This window comes from Salvia splendens, chromosome 14 (assembly GCF_004379255.2).
Source record: "Salvia splendens isolate huo1 chromosome 14, SspV2, whole genome shotgun sequence".
Taxonomy (NCBI): domain Eukaryota; kingdom Viridiplantae; phylum Streptophyta; class Magnoliopsida; order Lamiales; family Lamiaceae; genus Salvia; species Salvia splendens.
Window position 1 is genome coordinate 2,902,522 of NC_056045.1, and position 19,921 is coordinate 2,922,442.

General features: G+C 37.1%; 3 protein-coding genes across 4 annotated transcripts; all 3 read right to left on the reverse strand.

The window, feature by feature from the left end:
• Positions 1-5,206: 5,206 nt before the first annotated feature.
• On the reverse strand, positions 5,207-6,318 carry LOC121765668. Its single transcript, XM_042161879.1, has one exon. It carries the CDS (start codon positions 6,068-6,070, stop codon positions 5,207-5,209), a length of 864 nt encoding a protein of 287 aa, XP_042017813.1. The 5' UTR covers positions 6,071-6,318.
• Positions 6,319-7,156: 838 nt separating this feature from the next.
• Positions 7,157-8,436, reverse strand: LOC121765409 (eukaryotic translation initiation factor 1A-like). The gene is made up of 2 exons (XM_042161554.1): positions 8,114-8,436; positions 7,157-7,556 (listed from the first exon to the last, which is right to left on the reverse strand). The coding sequence occupies exons 1-2, from the start codon at positions 8,366-8,368 to the stop codon at positions 7,374-7,376; spliced, it is 438 nt and encodes a 145-aa protein (XP_042017488.1). The 5' UTR covers positions 8,369-8,436; the 3' UTR covers positions 7,157-7,373.
• An 851-nt stretch (positions 8,437-9,287) lies between these two features.
• LOC121765408 (BTB/POZ domain-containing protein POB1-like) lies at positions 9,288-13,177 on the reverse strand. Of its 2 annotated transcripts, none has more exons than XM_042161552.1 (6): positions 12,813-13,177; positions 12,056-12,199; positions 11,279-11,400; positions 11,131-11,194; positions 10,557-10,836; positions 9,288-10,445 (listed from the first exon to the last, which is right to left on the reverse strand). In XM_042161552.1, the coding sequence occupies exons 1-6, from the start codon at positions 13,060-13,062 to the stop codon at positions 9,617-9,619; spliced, it is 1,689 nt and encodes a 562-aa protein (XP_042017486.1). In that variant the 5' UTR covers positions 13,063-13,177; the 3' UTR covers positions 9,288-9,616. The 2 variants fall into 2 exon arrangements, with proteins under 2 accessions (XP_042017486.1, XP_042017487.1); XM_042161553.1 differs by having other exon boundaries at positions 12,056-12,178; positions 12,813-13,176.
• Between the last annotated feature and the right edge of the window lie 6,744 nt (positions 13,178-19,921).

Below are 19,921 nucleotides of genomic sequence, written 5' to 3' on the forward strand. Positions count from 1 at the left end.
ATACATAATGTGATAGGAATAATTAATACTCTCTCTCCCATTAATATTAAGATATTAAAATATATTTCATTTTGTTAATTTTTTTTATTGTAATATAAAAAAAATACAACTCAATAGTATTGGTACATATTGAGTATTAAGTAAGTTGTGCTTAGTATATATTGGTCTGAATTTTATTTTTGGATATATGACACTAGTAATTGTTAAAATTATTAATAGAACTTTTCATTTGGATTAGAGTTCCATTGAACCCAATACTTGTATACGGATGAGGACTAACAGATAATGTATTGATCTGTGTTGCTTGTTTGTTTATGCTTATTTTTGCATTTATTCGATTTTAGATATTACATTTGATGTGTTGTTACAATGATTTCGTTATTGTTTTTGTTTATTCTTTGAATCGGTCATGTATTGCTAGCTCATTATTATTTTGGTTTGAACATTTTAATTATACTATACTAAAAAAATCTTTTATTTCTAACTTGGGATTGGAGGTCTTGGTTGATGCCTCACTCAATCCTTTAGAAATACTTATATTCTACTAGTTGGTATGGAAAAGATATTTATTTATTTAAAAGTGAACAATATACCATCATCCACATTTGCCAATATATTGTCGCTGACTTTGCGCTTGGTTGGCAATGTAAAAGAAGTCAGATGATTAATGGAATTTGATTTGCTTTTTGCTAGTAATGTGTAGAAAAAGCTTATCCTCCGATGTGATATGTAAAAATTAATAAATGGAATCATGCTACTTTAAATTATTTAATCGTGCCTACCTTCGAATTTATTACACTTGACATCATGTAAGAAAAATATACTATCTTGTATCATCATCTTAAATTCTTCATTGTGTGCGTACGTATGAAAGCATTCCACTCACAAATTCAATAAGAATAAAACAAATCATATATTCATGGTTATTATTATTTTGATGATTGACACTTACACGTTGTTAAAACACTTTATACAAAAATAAAAATAAAAAATACATTCAATATATAATAGAGTTATTTAGTTTAAAATAAATACATATCAAGATGGATTGACATTTGCAACGATGGAGGATGGGGCTTATGGCCTCGTGTATCACGACACCATGATTACCAACCTCCTTTGTTGCATACGTCTAACCATTCTTGTGCCTAGAAATTACAGCCTTCTGCATAGAAATTGATTTAGTTCTCACTTTGGGTAGATTTTCAGCAATAAGAGTCTCTAAGGTCATTGGTCACTTGGAAATATTGAGCGATTGAGAATCTACCTGAGATGGGAATTGAAGGTTGTGTTGCTATTGCCCTAAACGAAATATCAATTAGATATATCTTCATAACGATAAGGCACAATTGATCAATTGGTAAAACACTTCACCTCAATTGATTGAGTCCAATTGGTTTTCATGGCTGGAAAGTCCAATAGTTTGGCAATTAAAATGTAAATTTTCAACCTTAGAGCATCCACAGCGGTTGAGCGCAACCGTCCGTGCCAGCGGCGCGGCACCCGCTGCTCCCCGCTGCGCTCTTGCCGCTGGCACGACGCTGCTCGATGCATCGAGCATGTCCGTGCCAGCGAGCAGCCCACGTGTCAGCCGTCCATTGGCCAACGACAATGCAGTTGGCAATTTTATTTATTTTGTTTAAAAAAAATCGGATTTTAATTAAAAAATCCGATTAAAAATAAAAAAAATATATTTTTTCACTTCCCAAAAAATTATATCCGTTTTCTATCCACTTATTTTTTAATTTTTTCCCCCAAAAATACACATTTTCATCTATAAATACCCCCACTTCCACACCAAAAATTCACACCACACTACACAATTCTCATCTAAATTCTCTCATTTCTATTCTTACAATTCTCAATCTTTCTTTCACTCACAACAAAAAATGTCCAGCTCCCACGGTTGGAACCCCGATTGGTTCGGTTCACAACCATTTCCTAGTCCGGAAACGGAATATTCGGCCCCCTCCTCAAACCCAAGGTTCGCAAGTTTCGGGTGGCTACCGGCCTTACCCGATCGACGACCAAGATGCCCCCGAAGGGCAATACGGGTGAACACCCGAACCACCCGTACCTAGAGCGGGAGGGAGCGTCCCCTCTCAAACTCCCCCTCTTCCTACTCGTGGTGTCTGCACCCCGTACACTCCGGGGGAGATGAAGCAATTATTCAAAGCGTACTTGTCAATCTCCGAAGATCCGGAGGTTGGCACGAACCAATCCGGTGACCATTATTGGTGGCGCAACTGTCGCCGGTACAATCAAAACCGGCCGGCTGGAACAGTCGAGCGCAACGAGAGTATGGTTCGCAATTTCATATACAGAGCCAACAAAGAAATCCAAAAGTTACAGGGGTATTACCTCCAGGAAGAGCGGTCGGCGGGGAGCGGCCGGAACGAGCTTGACATCATCTGTTCCGCCTTGGCGACCTACCAATCCATGAACTACAAGTCGTTCAAGTACCTCAATATTTGGCAGGAGACGCGGGCGCATCCGAAGTATAAGAGAGGCGTATCATCCTCCTCTAGCTCCTCCTCCAAACGGTCGAGGTCGGTATCCCTATCCGACGCCGGCTTCGAGGATGTGGCTAGCCAACTTGCCAGAGCTAACTTGGGTAGCCCCGACGCCGGCCCGAGCAGTTCCCAACGCCGGCCGCAAGGAAAGAAGAAGGCGGCGGCCAACCACCGTCGCGCCGCGACTCGATCCGCCCCAGCTCCCGTTCCCTATGTGCCATCTCAACCCCCCACCAACTCGTTGTGGGGGATTTTGACCCAACTCAATTTGGCCAATAGGTCAACTATGACCCCCGAGCAACTTCGATCGCATGTGGCGATGATACGGGGTCTCCAAAGAACATTGGGGGTGGAGCCGGATGAATAGTCATCCACGGGGGTAATTTTTATTTTTTAGGTGTTTAATTATGTAATTTTTAATTTTTAGGATTTTAATTATGTAATCTTAAATTTTTAGTATTTTAATTATGTAATTCTAAATTTTTAGTATTTTAATTATGTAATTTTTAATTTTTTTAATTTGTAATATTATTCCGGGTATTTTTAATATATTTTAATTTTGTGGAAATGTTTTTATTTAAATTGAATAATAGAATGGTGGGACCCTTGAGCTTGTCCTTGCGGAAGAGCACGGATGTGAGTGTTGTGCTCTTGCCTAAGAGCAGGGAGTAAAAGTGGGACCGGGCCCACATCCGTACTCGTTGGCAAGAGCACGGATGTGGATGGTCTTAGAAATAATATTGACACTAATCAATGCACACATTTTGTTATCACTGTTTGACATTTGAGGTTATGGTCCAGCCCGGTTGGGTGTCATTGGGCTTATACCGAATTTATCTTTCATTATCAAATCCAAATGACTTTTCTTAAAATGAACTTGTCCTGAATTTCTCGATATTGAAAGGGATCGAGATTAGACTAATTTTGCCACGTAACCAAGACTCATAATCAAAAACTAATTATATGTAGCATTATATTGTCATGAAATTTATTAAGTAGTGATCCTTATCTATCCAATCGAATAATATTTATTAGATTTAATTATATCTAAGCAATCAAACCAAACATCAATCATAGAGTGTTATTAGGTGAAAGTCGACATTATTAACCTAAAGGAGGAAAAACACACAATCCACAATGGAATGTGGTCCTAACTAACTGGGTTGGGTAAATGAAGTGGTATTAGGCAAATTGGGGTTGAAACTTGAAATAACAAAGGTCAAACTTTTATGTAACATTGTGTTTTGTAATTGTATTACTGTTTTTTTATGGTAATTGGTAAGTAATCATGACATTCAACCAATTGTGATTATTAAAAATCAAGATTGAGGATGATCATTAATTAACAGATCTAATTCATGAAACATTACACTAATTAGAAATAAATGTATGTGTCACAATATAAGCAAAAAACTTTTGGTAGTGTACAACTTATAAAATTTTTTGGTAAAACATCTATTTGGAGTCCCAAAAAGCATTTTAGAAATATTGTTTGCATCATTGATTTCTGTGACAGTCTTAAAGAGGAAAAGCTTTAATTAGATCAAGCTCCAGCTTTCTGAAGTAACAACTACTGTTGAAGATTACACTACAATATTTCACTGTTTTAATCTCAAGTTCAAATGTTTGATTACTACACAAAATATCAAGCAATGAATATTGTCCCAGTCTGGATTGATTACAACAGCATCTTTTTTAGGGCTGACAAATCGTGCGGATTGGGTCGTTATCAGGTCAACCTGATAATGACCCAACCCAATAAGGCCTAACATGAACCCGACCTGTTAAGGAAACTATAAATCCGAACACGAACCCGACCTGCTACCTTCAAATCCGAACACGACCCGCACCCGACACGAACCCGTTATCGACACGATATAATATGGGTTGACACGACACGATAACAACCCGAACCTGATATTACACGATTAAAACCTAATATTACGCGATTAAACCTTAATTTTTAACCTAATTTACCCAATTAAAATTCGTTTTATACTATTTAAACCTAATTTATAAGAAATTAAAAAATTAAAGTAATATATATATATTTTTAAATAATAATAAAAATAATAATATTATTTCTTAATGGGTTACCCGTATCCAACCTGAACCCAACCCGAAATTATCGGGTTCTTAATGGGTCAACCCGATAAGGACACGGATCCAATAAGACTTGACCCCAACCCAATAATTTCGTGCGGATTCGTGTCAGATTATCGTGTCGTGTCAAAAATTGTCAGCCCTAATCTTTTTACACAAAGAAAAGCTATGACCAATCTTTGTCTGCATGTTATAAATTTCTCCTTATTTTTTCAGCCTTTATCATTGCCATCAATCAAGGGGCTAACAATCATTATATAATGCAATTGATATTCACATGTAACAAGACAAAACATACATACACATATTTTGGTCTTGACAGCTTCACTTTGTTCACATAACTTCCCAAATCAGAAAAATACAATGTCCAAAATATTTGCACCAACAAAACTTACTTAGATTGGAGTAATAAACTAATAGCATACAACAATAGTATAGTTAATGAACATGGACATTCCCAAAAGCCTAAGGACAAGTTACACAACAACTAGACATGAAACATTAACATAAGATACATCATCATTCAATAAAAACACCATCACATTTTGTATGAACAAAAATTCTTTCATCAACAAGATTGATAGAGAGACTCAAGGAAGATAACTATCTTCAAGAACTGGCTGTGTTCTAATAGCTGAAGCAAAGGGCATTCTACTTCTCCCAATCCAAACACACTCCAACCCTTCACTCCTCTCTGATTCTTCCTCCATTCCCTTCATCTTCCTCCTCCTCATCTTCTTCCACACCAAAAACCCCAAAACCACCAAAATCACCCCAAACCCCCCCAAAACCACCCCCATCATCCACCATTCCCAATCCCTCTTCCCCTCATTAGGCACGACGAGGGAAAAGTGGCCCCGCCCTCTCACCACGCACCACCCCTCCCTCGTTGTGCTGCTCATCTCCAATGTCCCATTCCCATCGAACTTAACACACTTCGCGGCCCCACCAACGTGTTCATAACTCTTAAAATCCAACACCAATTGCTCATCACCTAAAGCCCTAATCTCAATGGCTCCATTCCCACTAGAATCATAAGGTAGAAACCCTAAAACCGGTGCAAGAAATGTGTGGTGAGGCACATTGTAGTAAAGAGAAGACCAGTTTCCAAGATTTTGATATACTACATCAACTCTCTTTGTGAATGGCCATGGCAATGTCTTTGGTGGGATTGATAAGAGTCCATGTCTGAGCCCTTTGCGCCATAGGCTGCTTGTACGGACTCGGGCCACGGCCAGCTCCATGCCGGAGAAGTTGGCCGGAGGGGGGACCGAGTACACCTCCCCCGACCGGAGTTTCTTGATCTTCTTGAAGGCGTAGTCGTAGAGGAATGAATCTAGAGAGTCTCCATTTGATGAAGATCCATCGACGAGGTGGCAAAGCCATGAATTCAGCATGATCAGAGCAATGAGGCTATCCCTTTTGCAATTGCACCCCATCAATGCTATCATCATTGGTGATTTGCAGGATTGTGAATCAAGGGTTTCATGATATTGATTTCATGTGTTATAGTGAAATACTACACCTATGGAAAAAACCATAAATCTCAACAAGGTTATGAGAAAGCAAAATGAAATGAAAAGAGAAAAGGAGGGCTTTGTGTGAATCACTGAAATGTGATATGCTTTGTGTCCACATTCGTGTGCTGTCACTTTAAGCTTTCATTTTCATGATTTTATGTACAGCTTTCTTTTATTGTTTTTTTGTTATCAATAATAGGGAAATAATTTACTCTACGTTTACATTTGGAAAGATGTCACCTCTTTAAAAATTAATGGATATGTTTGCATGTTTGTCGGCGGAAATATCCATTATAATTAAATGTTACTTTATCATTATTATCGTGTAAACAATTAAATAATTTATAAATTATTATACATGAATTGTACAATATGTCAAATGAATGAAGGAAAAACAATTGTGAGTCTCACTTTATTATGTTGATACATTTATTAATAAAAATCTCATATTTTTACTATAAATAGTAATTAGATTATATATTCCTTAACTCATGCTACTTATATTATTAATTATATATAGAAATAGAATTAAGTTAACGAAATTTTTGAACTTATAACTCTTAAAATTATTGTGTATTTTCACATCGAAAGTTAAGTACTATCATTTTCACATACTCAATAATTGGAAGAGTGAGAAATGCAGTAATTAAATATTTTGGGCGTATTTTCTCAAGACATTCAATAATTTGAAGAGAGAGCGAAATGGAGTTGTTAATAATTGGGGTCTTTATAAGTGAAAGGAGTGCATAAAATTCTAGAAAATCTCTACCATCGAAAATGAAGATAAAATGGTCCATTCCATTATAATTTTAAAATTGGACTAATTTAAACTGCAGGGAATCAGGGATCGACGATTAATAAGTTAGAAAAGGAAAATAATAGTAATATTATTTGTTTTATTTATATTCCACACTGTGCATTTTCTTTGTAAGATTTCTATTTATAACAATTTAATATTTATAGAAAGGTTGGGCCCAAGGTGACGGAATAATCAGAAACTCATCAAGATGGTACACAAAATGTCAAACAAATCAAGTGTATATATATTGGTTCAAATAATTCAAACAGAGTACATAAAAATTGTAGTACTCTGCATTTCTGCAACTTAGACCAAATAAAGCTTTCACCAAATTACTCAAAAACAGTAGACATGAAGGGATGGAAAAACCTCATCAAGAATACAAGAGGCAATCAATGTGGTTGCAAGAAATGGCCCTTGCAACAAGAGGTGGTGGCTCTAGAGTTTGTCAAGGTCTTCGTCCTCGAATTCAATGTAATCGTCACCAGGGCCATCTTCTTCCTCGTCCAGCCCACCAGCGATGCCCTCGTTCAACCTGGTGTTCTCCGGCAGCTCCCCATACGCCTTCAGCAGCCTGGCTTCGTCGGGCATGTATTTCAAGATAACATCAGCCTTGTCATCCTGTTGCAATCCACAATCCATTCATCACTAACACAAATCTATATCTATATATACATGATTAGATGATCAATGCCATCTGATGATCCATCACCACAAACACAAACATATATGATCAGATGAACATTGAATATATATATCAATTCTTGTTATAGTCGAATTTCAAGAATGAGGCATGATTATGACCATCATCTTACTGTTTTGCAACATAACAATTAGAGATACAAACAGAGTATTTAACTCTATAAACAATTGAAAGATGAAAGCTTTGGTATACTAAACAAAAATGTCCAAAACAAATCCCTAACTTAGACTGTAGATTTTCAATAAAAAGGATTCACAAAATCCCCAAATCAACAAAGGAATACCACACAAACAAACCAGTTGATACAATTAGGTCATTTTGCAGCATCATGTGCATCTCCATCACTACTCATTCCATAAAAACCACAAAACTACTAACAATCAAACAAACAAACACAAAATGTGCAAAATTCCCCAATTCAAAACAGGAACAAACCTAAACCACCAATTGGAAAAAAAATACTCCATGAATTAACCTGATAGTCACGGAGGCCGACGAGGATGATGTCACCGGCGCCAATCCAGACCTTCTTGTGCATCTTGCCGCGGATATGGCAGAGGCGCTTGACGCCGTCGATACAGGTAGCCTCGCAGCGGCCGTTCCCGAGCATACGCATGACCTGGGCGTACTCCTGACCATCTTCCTTGAAGACGAGCTCTCTCTTCTCATCATCAGCCTCGTTCTTTCCCCTCTTCCGATTCTTCCCTCCCTTTCCCTTGTTCTTCGGCATCGCTGGAAAACCTAAATCGGACGGCTTCCCCCTTTCTGCTGCTTCTTTCTTTTGTAAAAATATTCAGAAAGAAATGGCGCGTTTGATTTTGCCTTTTTTATCGTTGGGCTTCTCGGCCCAATACTGTTAATCATGATCGAATTCTTATTTATCTCGCAATTTTAAAAATTAATTACGAAATTATGAAATAAATTTGCTAATTATGTATAGCAAAATATTGGGATCATGTGATATTATATATTGAGAAGATCACAAATATGTCTTAAATTAATGGCATGATTAAATAAGTATAAAATCGGATAACTACACTATTTATAGTTTTATACAAAATATTTTATTATAGTTTTATATTGGGATAAAAAGTTGCATAAATAATTTTTTCCTACAAAATGTTTGAACATTGTTTGTTGTTGTTATAAAAGTTTCATCATTATTTTAATTCAGTATAAAAAATTTTATCATTATTTTGTATTTTTTATATACTATAGGTAAAAAGTTAACGGCATAAAAAATACATGTAACAAAATTTATTAAAATGAAACCCGAATAAACATTTTTTTAGTATTATCTTTGCAAACTCCAAAATTTTTTATACAAATATGAAACAATGAGAAAATATTTTATATGAATGTTGTAATACCATGTTAAAATCCGTTTTACTAAATTGATGAAGATTGTGAATACAAAATTTCGCATGGAGATCATTAGAAATCTTAATCCGATTCTCCTCACCTTGTAATTCAAGGAATATTTTCTATTTTTTTCTCTTAAAAATAACTGTGAATTTTGATCGAGTTTTTGTCCATCTTGCAAATTTAATGATCAATCAAAAAACAATAAAGTTTAACATTATTCGCAGCAAAATATTCAAGTCTGCCTTGCTAATGCGTGTCTTAAATTAATTATGAGACACTACAGGTTAAAATGTATAATACTGGATTGATAAAAATTATGAATATAAAGATTCAGGTAAATATATAAACCCAAATTTCGCTCTCAAATGATACATAATTTCACCCAAATCTATTGAAGCAAATTGGAGCTCTTCAAAAAGGGTAAGGCCTGTCAGAAACAAACAACCCTATTTACAGCATTCAGCATCACAACATCATCATCTCTCTGTATATCACACAAAAGTATACAGCCTGACTCTTCAAAGTAATTGCAACATTAAACTTAATTATATATCATCTCACTTGGAGCTGAAAGGAAAGGGATTTCAAGAGCTCTCTCTCTCTCCCCCCTTCGCTACGACGAGGCGACGTCGCGTTTGATGGTGAGCTCTGCTCGGAGATGGAGCATGTCGTTGATGAAATAGAGACTGTCCTCGGCCATGAATGAAGTCCACGGAATGCTGAACAGGTTGCGATATCCAACTGCTTTGCCGCCGGTGAATGTGTAGTTACCCTTGTATTTGCTGATGTATTCTTCTGTGGGTTTGGATCTAGCAGCGAATTCATAATCAACGGCGAATGAGACAGAGCCCTTTTCTTGCATCCCTAGGAACAGGCCGAAGCAGTGAAACGAGCTCCCTTGATCCATGTTGCAATGCGCGGATAGGAAAAAGCCTTGCCCGCCCAAGTGGAACGCTTGAGAATACACCCGTCCAGACGGGAACAGACCAGCGCACTCTTCCCGCTTTAGATCTAAGTAGACTACGCACTGTTGGCGTGGGTGTTCAAACCCAACAACCTTGACCGGCCTGTATTTGTACGATCGCTCCACAAACCGGCGGCTAGAGGATGATGACTCCTCTATGGCATGTATTCTCTGACGATGTGGGGCCTCTGCCTTGAAAAAGAGGGCATCAAGCACAACTTTAGTAGCAAAATCTTGATCGAAGTCATTGCAGGTCAGAACTTTCCTAAGCTTCCGGGAATTCATGTAAGGGAAACGGATAAAGCGACCCAACCGGGTGCAGAGGATATCACGCCGCTCCTCCAGCTTTTGATAGTGAGTCCTGGTCCACTTTAGTGCAAAGTCGTAAACTGTATCCTCTGAAGCCACCTGAAGATCATCGCTTGATAGGATTGCTTCGATTCCAGCAAGAGGCAAATTCATAACCTCATCTTGGAACCTGCTCTCGGTAGAAAAAACATAAGTGAATGTCCAGCAGGGGCAGAGTAATTACTATAGCCAACAGAAAGTCAAATGATAAATTAACAAAGGGAGGGGGCGGAGAACTTACTTTGATATATCTTTGTAGCGTGCAGCTAAGAATTGTTTTGCTGCATCAGTCAGTGGTTGAACTGCATCAGCCATAAGGACGCTAGAAGGAAGATCCAGATACAGTAACGCAGACTCTGGAGTCATGGGCAATGTTCTCAGTGAACGACTACAATGTCTCATACATGAAGCAACCTCAAACTTATCAGCAGCCATTAGCACGTCTAATAAAGCAGGAGCTGTATTGGTGCTTAACTTGTTGCTATACATAAAATTTAGGAGTTCCATAAGTGCAGCTTCTTCTGTTACAATGAAAAAAATATGTTACGCAATGCAATTGAGCAATAAATGCAAATAATGACCTGGATAAGCTCCCTTACTAAATGCAAGAGAGCAGCTAACAATAAATCAGCAACAATATCTGGGAAAACTAAAAATTAACTGGAAGAATATGCTCAGTAAAAAACTGAGGGTCCTAAGTATCATCTTGAACTGAATAAAGATATTGAAAAAGAATTTCTAGAACCAAACTTGCAACCAATAGTTATGTACTAGAAGTAGCTATATGTTTTTGCATAATGCACTAGATCACATACCTGAGGCATTAATTCTTAGGGTGACATGTCTCTGTTCTGATTCCATCATACCGTTTGAGAACAACTACAAAATGAAGAGTAGAATAAGAAATGTGTACATTAATTCTTATAAAGGAAAGCAAATATTAGAAACTAAATCTATGAGTACCTTATAGAAAAATGGACTCTTGGCTGCTAAGATGGGAGAGCTAATATGCAAAGTTTTCACTCTAATCACTTTTGAACCATCTTCAGACCAATTTGAATCATCACTGTGAACAGCTTCATCCCCTGCAACGGTAACATACTAAATATAAGTACCAACTCAGAGCAGAAGGAATAAAATAGACCATTAATTCTCAATCAGTAGTTGATATTCAAGAAGTTAGCAAATTCATGGAAACATATGTTCATTTCCATCTTATGAACATACTTCCTCAAAGATTGTTTCCGAAAAATATCAGGTATGATGAATAGCATGCAAATGAAGATGAGTCACAAGTTTAATACGATAACCATAGGGGAAAATTTTTTCTAAATTTAAGGCAAATAGAGACACAAGTTCAGCAAAGTCAATCTTGTAGTTTATGTTGCAACATTAACAAATTGTTCATGTGGTTTTCATTCATTAAGCAATAGGCAACATCATGGAGGCAATTTCTTTCACTCAATCTCATTTTATAAACAAACAGGCCCAAAAATTCGCTACGCTGAATGCAGCTATACGTAAACTTGCAATTGATCGATTCACTGAAGAACATTTCCTGTATGAACTTCTCTGCTGTAATAACTCACATTCTCCATTCAGCCTTAATGCTAATCAAATACATGTCCTAGAATGTTAAAATAATTAATTAGTGTGTCATATTATAATGATCAACTGAAAGTCCGAATCATGATTCCGTGACAAAGAGTAACCAACAAAGAATTAATTTCAGTTTAATACCTGATAGATGATCTTCTATCATTGGAATCTCTTCCTCATCATGATTCTCGTCACCCACGACATCTTCAGCTTCTGGCTGACAGTCTAAAATCTGCTCTTCGGGGCAATTGTTGATATCCAAAGCTGCAAACGAGTGGTACATGTCTGATTAAGATGAGCACAACCCATACCATTATAAGAATGAGTATATACCAAATACATGTGCGCGCAAAGGGTATCAGGAAATAACTCATGCAACGTACGTCACTATGTCTAATAGAGAAGACGCGTTTACTCAGCACTTTACATAGATAATTTATAATAGGATAAATACTCAGTACTTTGCAGCTTGATTCTACATAAGAATCAAATATGCATAGATAGTTAGATACTCAACTCTCTAATTTAGCATTCGCGCGCAATCCACAAATTTAATTTCTAAAAAACATGCTAAAGAAAGCAAATCTCCAATACAAGCAGCTACAAAGACCAGAGCTATATTTGTTTAGCATCATTAGATTCCGTTACAACATAACAATTAAGATAACTAAGCCGTGTCAATGCTAAAATGATCCACATCCAGCAACCCTAACGTTATACAAATTACTACTATCAATTTACAGGTGTTAAGCTATATCTAATTTCTCGAGCTACACCAAATTCGAAATCGGTCAAATTACATCTCATAAATATTAATTTCATTTTTTTTTAATAACCAAGCAAACAACAAAACTTCACCAACAACAATAACTGAGCTAAGTTGACTAAAGCAGCTCACCAGTCTCCTTCTTGGGCGCATCGCCGCGGCGGCGTTTGCTCTTGCGCAGCGCCCAATCAGCTAGGGTTTTGCAGCCGTCGTCCTCGGAGGAATCGGCGAGAATCTCGATTCGGAGAACTCGGTCGGAGAAATTGCTGTCGTTGAAGGCGAATCCGAAATCGGGGTCGCGGCTGGCACTGGGGGAGGAGGTGTAGGCGGAGTCCACGACGGCGACGGGCGGGTCAAACAGATCCTGACCCGAATCCCTCATGATTCTCTCTCTAAAACCTTTCTCGTTATCCAATGAGAGAGAAGGAGCGAGAGAGAGAGAAACAGAATTCACGGATGCTTTGCTTTGGATTTCGAAGTCTTCTCTCTATTTTGCTTTCAATTTGGGTCCAATTTTTCTCTTTCTATTTATATGATTAATATTTCTAAAAATTAATCTTTTTATAAGAATATTTTTTATTATAATGTTTTTGAGATAAAATAAATTTTGTAGCTATGATTAGGGATGTCACTCGGGCCAACCCGTTCGGGTTGTCGGGCCATTCGGGTACGGGCTATTCGGGTTATAAAAGTTCGATCCTAACCCTAACCCTTCGAGTTTCGGGCTAACCCACCGGGTTATTCGGACCAATGCGTATTTTTAATTCTTTTAATATTTTCAAAAAAATAATATGTATTTTAAATTTTCTTTAATTATATACATATTTTTAATTAATCATTCAACAATGAAATACGTATTTTTAAATTTTTTTAAATATTTTAAAAAAAGATTAAGTTATTTAAGTTTAAATCACTTATTCATTACATAATTATTTACAAAATATCTATCAATAGTATGTTTATGTTTATGTTTATGTATTTAAAACATAAATCAACACTTTGTTTCAAAATTCAAACATAAATCAATTCGTAGAAAATTGAATAAAATTTTCATAACGTGAGAGGTGCATCGTAGATGTAACAAAAATATTTTGAATTGTTAAAGAGTGAATTATCAAGATGCTAGCTAATTGGAGTAACTCTAAGTTTTCTTGAATTATGATTGGTCAAATTTAATTTATTCCAGCGGTAAATAAGTCAAATAATAATTTATCTTTGTTTTAAGAATCATCAAAGTACGCATAATTCAATGACGAAGCAGCGTCAAAACACTTTGCACTATTATATTGGAAATATACTAAAAGAAAGCTTTTATATACGACTATTTATGAATCCATGAACCACATAGTGAATTTTTTTTCGTGATCTTATATAGTCGGTTGACATATTTGGATTTTGCATGGTTTTAGAGGGTTGTCTTGGATGATTTTGATTATATTTCTATATTTTGGTATGTTTACATGTTTGTTGAGAAATGATAGAAAATGAATTAGAAAATGTACACAAAATATGTGGATGTGCAGCAGCCTTGTTTGAGCCTATGTTTCTCGCGATTTTGAAGTCTGATAAACCTCTAATGCATATCACTCTCTTCGTATTCGAAAGAGCTTCGCGTGGATATATTGCACGCCTCAATCGGAGCTTTGTAGAGAAAGTTAAGACATTACAAAAACTGCTCGTTGTGCAGAAGCCTTCAACCCGACGGGCCGACCCGTAACCCGAACGGGTCAGCCCGCCTAACCCGACAACCCGAATGGACCGATTTTAAATTCAGGCTGCGAAATTACAACTCTAACCCTGTATTTTTATCGGGTTATTCGGGCCGGCCCTTGGGTTTCGGGTTACATTGACATCCATAGCTATGATTGGTTGGTAAAGTGTCCTATTTTAGTGAATAATTATAGTTGGATAATCTGTCTGTTTGTGTTTCTAATATTAGAGCATCCATAGCGGGGCGGATGTCCAGGCGGACATCCCGACAGACTTCCCAAAAACATCTCATGCCACTTCATAATGACATCCCACTGCACTGCCACGTCATAAGGACATCCCACTGCACAATGGCGGACATCCCCAAGGACATCCCGACGGACATCCCACAATAATAAAAATTCACAAATTCACAAATTAAACAATTTACAGAATTAAACAATTCACAGAATTAAATAAAAAAGTACATTTCATTAAATAAAAAAAGTACAATTCAAAAAAAAATCTAAACAAATTACATTCTAAATATCAACGACTACCCCTCCGCATCTATATCTCTTCAATAATATCTTTCTGGAGTCAAATATAGGCTTGTCATTGGCGCATGTCGGCAAATACACAAACTCGATCGACCTCTTCATGGGGGTATCCCTATGCGTACATTGGCGGTGGCCACGCCGTGGCTTGGACCGGCAGCATCAACATCATCATTGGCCCAATTAGTCAGTGTTGGACCTTCATCTTCGACAATCATGTTGTGCATGATAATACATGCGTACATGATATCAGCGATGCTGTCAATATACCACAACCGTGATGGACCCTTCACTGCCGCTCATCGAGTCTGGAGCACACCAAATGCCCGCTCCACATCCTTGCGCGTTGCCTCCTGACGACCTACATAATAGACCTTCTTTTCTTCTGTGGGGCATCTGATCATCTTCACAAAGACGGGTCACATAGTATATATCCCATCTGCCAAATAATAGCCCATGTTGTGCTGGTTGTCATTGGCGACGAAACTGACGGCCGGACCAACACCTATACATTGGTCGTTGAAAAGGGGCGATGACTGGAGGACATTGATGTCGTTGTTCGACCCGGCTACTCCAAAATACGTATGCCAAAATCCACAGCCGGTAGTCAGCTACCGCTTTAAGGATCATCGTGAGATTCTTGCCCTTGAAACCGGTAGTGTACACCCATTTCCAGGCGGCGGGGCAGTTCTTCCACTCCCAATGCATACAATCTATGCTGCCCAACATTTCCGGAAACCCGTGCTGACTCCCGTGCATATCCATCAGAGCCTGACAATCTTTAGGGGTAGGCTTCCGAAGATACATATCCTCGAATATCTCCCTAACGCCCTCACAAAAATACTTCAGACAATCGCGGGCAGTCGTCTCGCCGATGTGGAGGTACTCATCGAACATGTTGGTCGCACCTCCGTATGTCAGCTGCCTGATTGCGGCAGTGCACTTCTGTATGGGCGTGTGCCGGGTTTACCAACCGCATCCTCCCTCATCCTGAAATACTCATATCGGCGCTCTAAAGCTCCCACGATACGCAGAAATAGCGGGCGATGCATCCTAAAATGTCGCCGGAACATGTTCTCCCCAAACCGCGGCTCCGGAGCGAAGTAGTCCTCATATAACCGACGGTGTGCAGCGATGTGGTCCCAGGGTACTATAGTTCGACGATGGATGGGTCGAGGTACCGCCGGCTGCTGCTGCTGCTGCAAGGACGCTTGTATCGCGCGATTTATCTCCCTGGACGTAACGACCCACAACTGTTATCTAATTCGCCGACGTACGTCATCACAAATTCCACGACTACCACCCGCACCACTACCACTACCACTACCACTACCACTAACCATTCTGGATATATAAAAGAAACATGAAGAGAGAGAGAAACTCGTTAAAACAAGTGGTGCGAATGAAATGAAGTTCAACGAGCCGTATATATAGAGTTTTTTTTTAAATGAAAAATTGGGACGTCCGTCGGGAACCCGCAATGGCGGACGTCACGACGGACGTCGTCGGAATGCTGCGGAACTCCGGTGTCCGCAGCGGATGTCCGTATCCATAATCCATCCCTCCCGCGCCTAATGGCTGACGTCCGCCGGGACGACCGCAGTTATGGATGCTCTTAGAACTCCTTCAAATCTAATAGCTATATCTATATAGATATGATTACTATCATGCAATGCATATTTTGGAAAAATATGAAATTTGGTCAATTTGTATTTCGTTGTGCAATTTAAGAAATCAGTCAAAAAAGTAAACCATGAAATTTGAATTTGTTCAGAACTATTCATGATGAAAATCCAATCACCTACTTGCAATATACGACATTGTCTATTAATAAATAAAACAATGTCATTTGGATGAAAAGTATCAAAAACATATTGTATTTAATGTTTTCGCTATTTAATCATTGAGAATAAATTCAAATTTTATAAATTTGTCGATTAACTTTTAAAATTGTGAGACGGGTCAGAATTTGACGAAACTTCGTTATTTTTCAGGCAACTTGCCTAAAAATGGTCAAATGATGGATACATACTATAAAAACATGCGTAACATTTATAAAATTAAATGTAGTTCCATATTGCTTACTTTTTCGTCAAAAAAATGAAGAACAAAGAATACAGCCATATAGAAAGTTCCAAATTGCAATTGGCAACACTGAAAGGGTCCATATTGGTGGCACTTCCACCACCAATTTATAATTGTGATAATTTATTATAGAGCCATTACAATTTCAAACGTTAAATAAATGTTTAAGAAATCCACTGGGAGTTTCATTTATAATTAGATAGTTGTTCTCTTCAAAGTACTAAATAATTTTGTTGAATCTAAAATTCCAAATTGAATTAGATAAAGGTTGTTTCCAAACTCGAAGTTAGGGTTGATAAGTTGTTGAACAAACTTTCAAAAATGATATAAAAGGCTTAGGCAGAGTAAAGGGGTTAGAATTTGAATTTACTAATCAATATAGAGGTAGATTTCTTCCACTTGCTTGACTTGGTAGCTTCTTTTCAATTGCTTGAGTTTAAATAATTAACTAAATTCATTTTATTTTTTAAATTAGATAGTTGGACAGTCAACATATCTATAATTGAAATAGGTTGATATTTGATTTACATCGTAATATTTAATTACTTTATAGTATTATTTTTATGATATAGGTACATGAAACAGTTTCGATACAAATTAACTGATTTAATTAGCTTCTAGTTTTTATCCCCTCTAAAAATTCTAGTACTAATATTAAAATCAAACTATATTTTGAGATGCAATTACTAGCGTTTGAAATTTTTTAAAAATAACCATAAGTTATGATACAAAAGAAAACGTCCCTAAGTTGAGGAAAAATTATCTTAATCTTTTGGTCTTTTAGGACGTTTCTATTTGTGTCCCCTAATTTTAATTGAGACACTAACAATAAGGACACCTTATGCAGCGTTAATAATATAATTAGATACACAAATTAATCTCCTTAATAGCATTAAAAAGTGTCCTTATCTAATTATTTTGTTGTAGTGATAAATGCAAGAATATATAAGTACTAGATGATCATGACTAATTTATATGGAAATTGGTAATTTGGTATTGAATATACGTAACCGAAATAAAACCCAACACCCTATTTAGTAAATCCCAAAACATAATCAATTTCTTGGATCAATTTTAGCTGATAAATGCATTAAAAGAAAGGTGGTTGGGCGGCCATGAGTAATTAAGAAACATGGACCGTCAAAAAGAGAAAGGATGCACGTTAGGCCCATAAAAAAAGCCCAATACCTAATTAAAAATTGCATGAGAGCCACACTACAGATAGGGCGGACCCCGACGAAGGCATTTCCGACAACTCTGTCACTGATTAATTATTCAAATTGTACAGTAATTATTTTATTGAATATCTAAAAATTATTATATAGGAGTATATATTTTTTGAACATTTGTCTCATATTTTACTCTCATAATTTTTTTAAAAAATTTATACCCTTGACTCTTGATATTGGATATATGAACTAATAAAAGTAGAAGTATAAATTAGGTAGAATGAAAATCATGATATCTGAAAATAATTGAAACACTCTTTCATTTACAGTCAATTATTTATATTCTAATTTTAAAAAAATTATCTCAGGTGAGATCCATTTTCCTCTAACAATATTTTAATTATTTTTTTTATCTAGGTATATTGGTCTCTAAAATCATAAATTTTGCCTAATATTTGGTATTTTCCATAAACTTTGAAATTGATTTATAATATCACAAACATTGCATTTTGTTAGGTATTTCCCAAACTCACTCAAATAAGATATATTCTTTAAAATCTTATTTTACATAGGCAACCGTGATAGCTTTTATGATATTTTAAATCACTTTTTAAGTTCATAACATGTAGGATAAAAAGTCACGTTGAAAACCACGTTGATTTAATTGTGTTAAGTATAATAAAAAAAAGTCTCGTAAGTTAGTCAAATATAGTAATAGACATGCCGTGAGAACCAATTTCCCTTTTATCTATTGCTTACCTTACCAATTAAAACTCGTGTCTAATCAACAATGTATAATCTTGTGGGATGGAGGGAGTGTATTAGAAAAGATAATTTTATTGTTTTATGCTTTATAAATATACATTATTACTGTCAGAGTTAAACTATTACTACTTCTGAAGAGAACTCCACAATCGACGCACCAACAATATCTATGCCTCCAAATATTTAAAATTCTGTGTAATTGATGATAACTTTTACATTAACAACAAAACTCATAGAAGGGTATAAGCATTTCGTTTACCTAGGAGTAACTGATAAATTGAACGAATTAAAAGAAAATTACAAACACAAATTCGAAATTACAATCTCCGACTAAATACACTTTCAACATTTCAAACTAGTATCACTTAACGTAAATGAAATATAAAGCGTCAATTTACTTCAATCAACGGCTCACCGCTATTCGAAACGATCACAGCCGTCAATCACCGAAGCCCATCATCTTTACCCCGCCACGTGTCAAGATTCGACGGACAGGATGGGATCTTCCTCGCCATCATCAGCCCGTACAGCAATCCTCCACCGTTAGATTTCGCCCCTTTCAATTTTCCTGCCATTTCTCGGACTGAGTTCCATTCCCTCAGCGCCGGCGACGACGCCGACGAGGACACCGTGGAGTCGGCATCGGAGAGATCACACGATTCTCCGCAGGAGGACTGATTGCTCGGCCTCGAATCCCACCGGAAATGCCGTTGGCCAATCAGAACGCGCCACGTCAGCGGCTCGCTGGCACGGACGTGCTCGATGCATCGAGCAGCGCCGCGCCAGCGGCAAGAGCGCAGCGGCGGACAGCGGTGCCGTGCCACTGGCACGGATGGACGGACAACGTCCTGCCTCACCGCTGCGGATGCTCTAAGGAATGTGATTGCTTGAGTTTCTGTATAGCACAATAACTATAGGAAATAACATGTCATATACTTCCAATATGAGAATGATATGTCCTATGAATAGCCATTAA

What these genes read in the sequence shown, in the direction of transcription:
- LOC121765409 (XM_042161554.1), bottom strand. Translation starts at nt 8,368, where the DNA reads ATGCCGAAGAACAAGGGAAAGGGAGGGAAGAATCGGAAGAGGGGAAAG. An exon ending in TCGGCCTCCGTGACTATCAG is followed by an intron (nt 7,557 to 8,113) that starts GTTAATTCATGG and finishes GGATTGCAACAG; the next exon opens with GATGACAAGGCTGATGTTAT.
- LOC121765408 (XM_042161552.1), bottom strand. Translation starts at nt 13,062, where the DNA reads ATGAGGGATTCGGGTCAGGATCTGTTTGACCCGCCCGTCGCCGTCGTG. An exon ending in GATAGAAGATCATCTATCAG is followed by an intron (nt 11,401 to 12,055) that starts GTATTAAACTGA and finishes TTACCGTTGCAG; the next exon opens with GGGATGAAGCTGTTCACAGT. An exon ending in CGCTACAAAGATATATCAAA is followed by an intron (nt 10,446 to 10,556) that starts GTAAGTTCTCCG and finishes TACCGAGAGCAG; the next exon opens with GTTCCAAGATGAGGTTATGA.
- LOC121765668 (XM_042161879.1), bottom strand. Translation starts at nt 6,070, where the DNA reads ATGATGATAGCATTGATGGGGTGCAATTGCAAAAGGGATAGCCTCATT.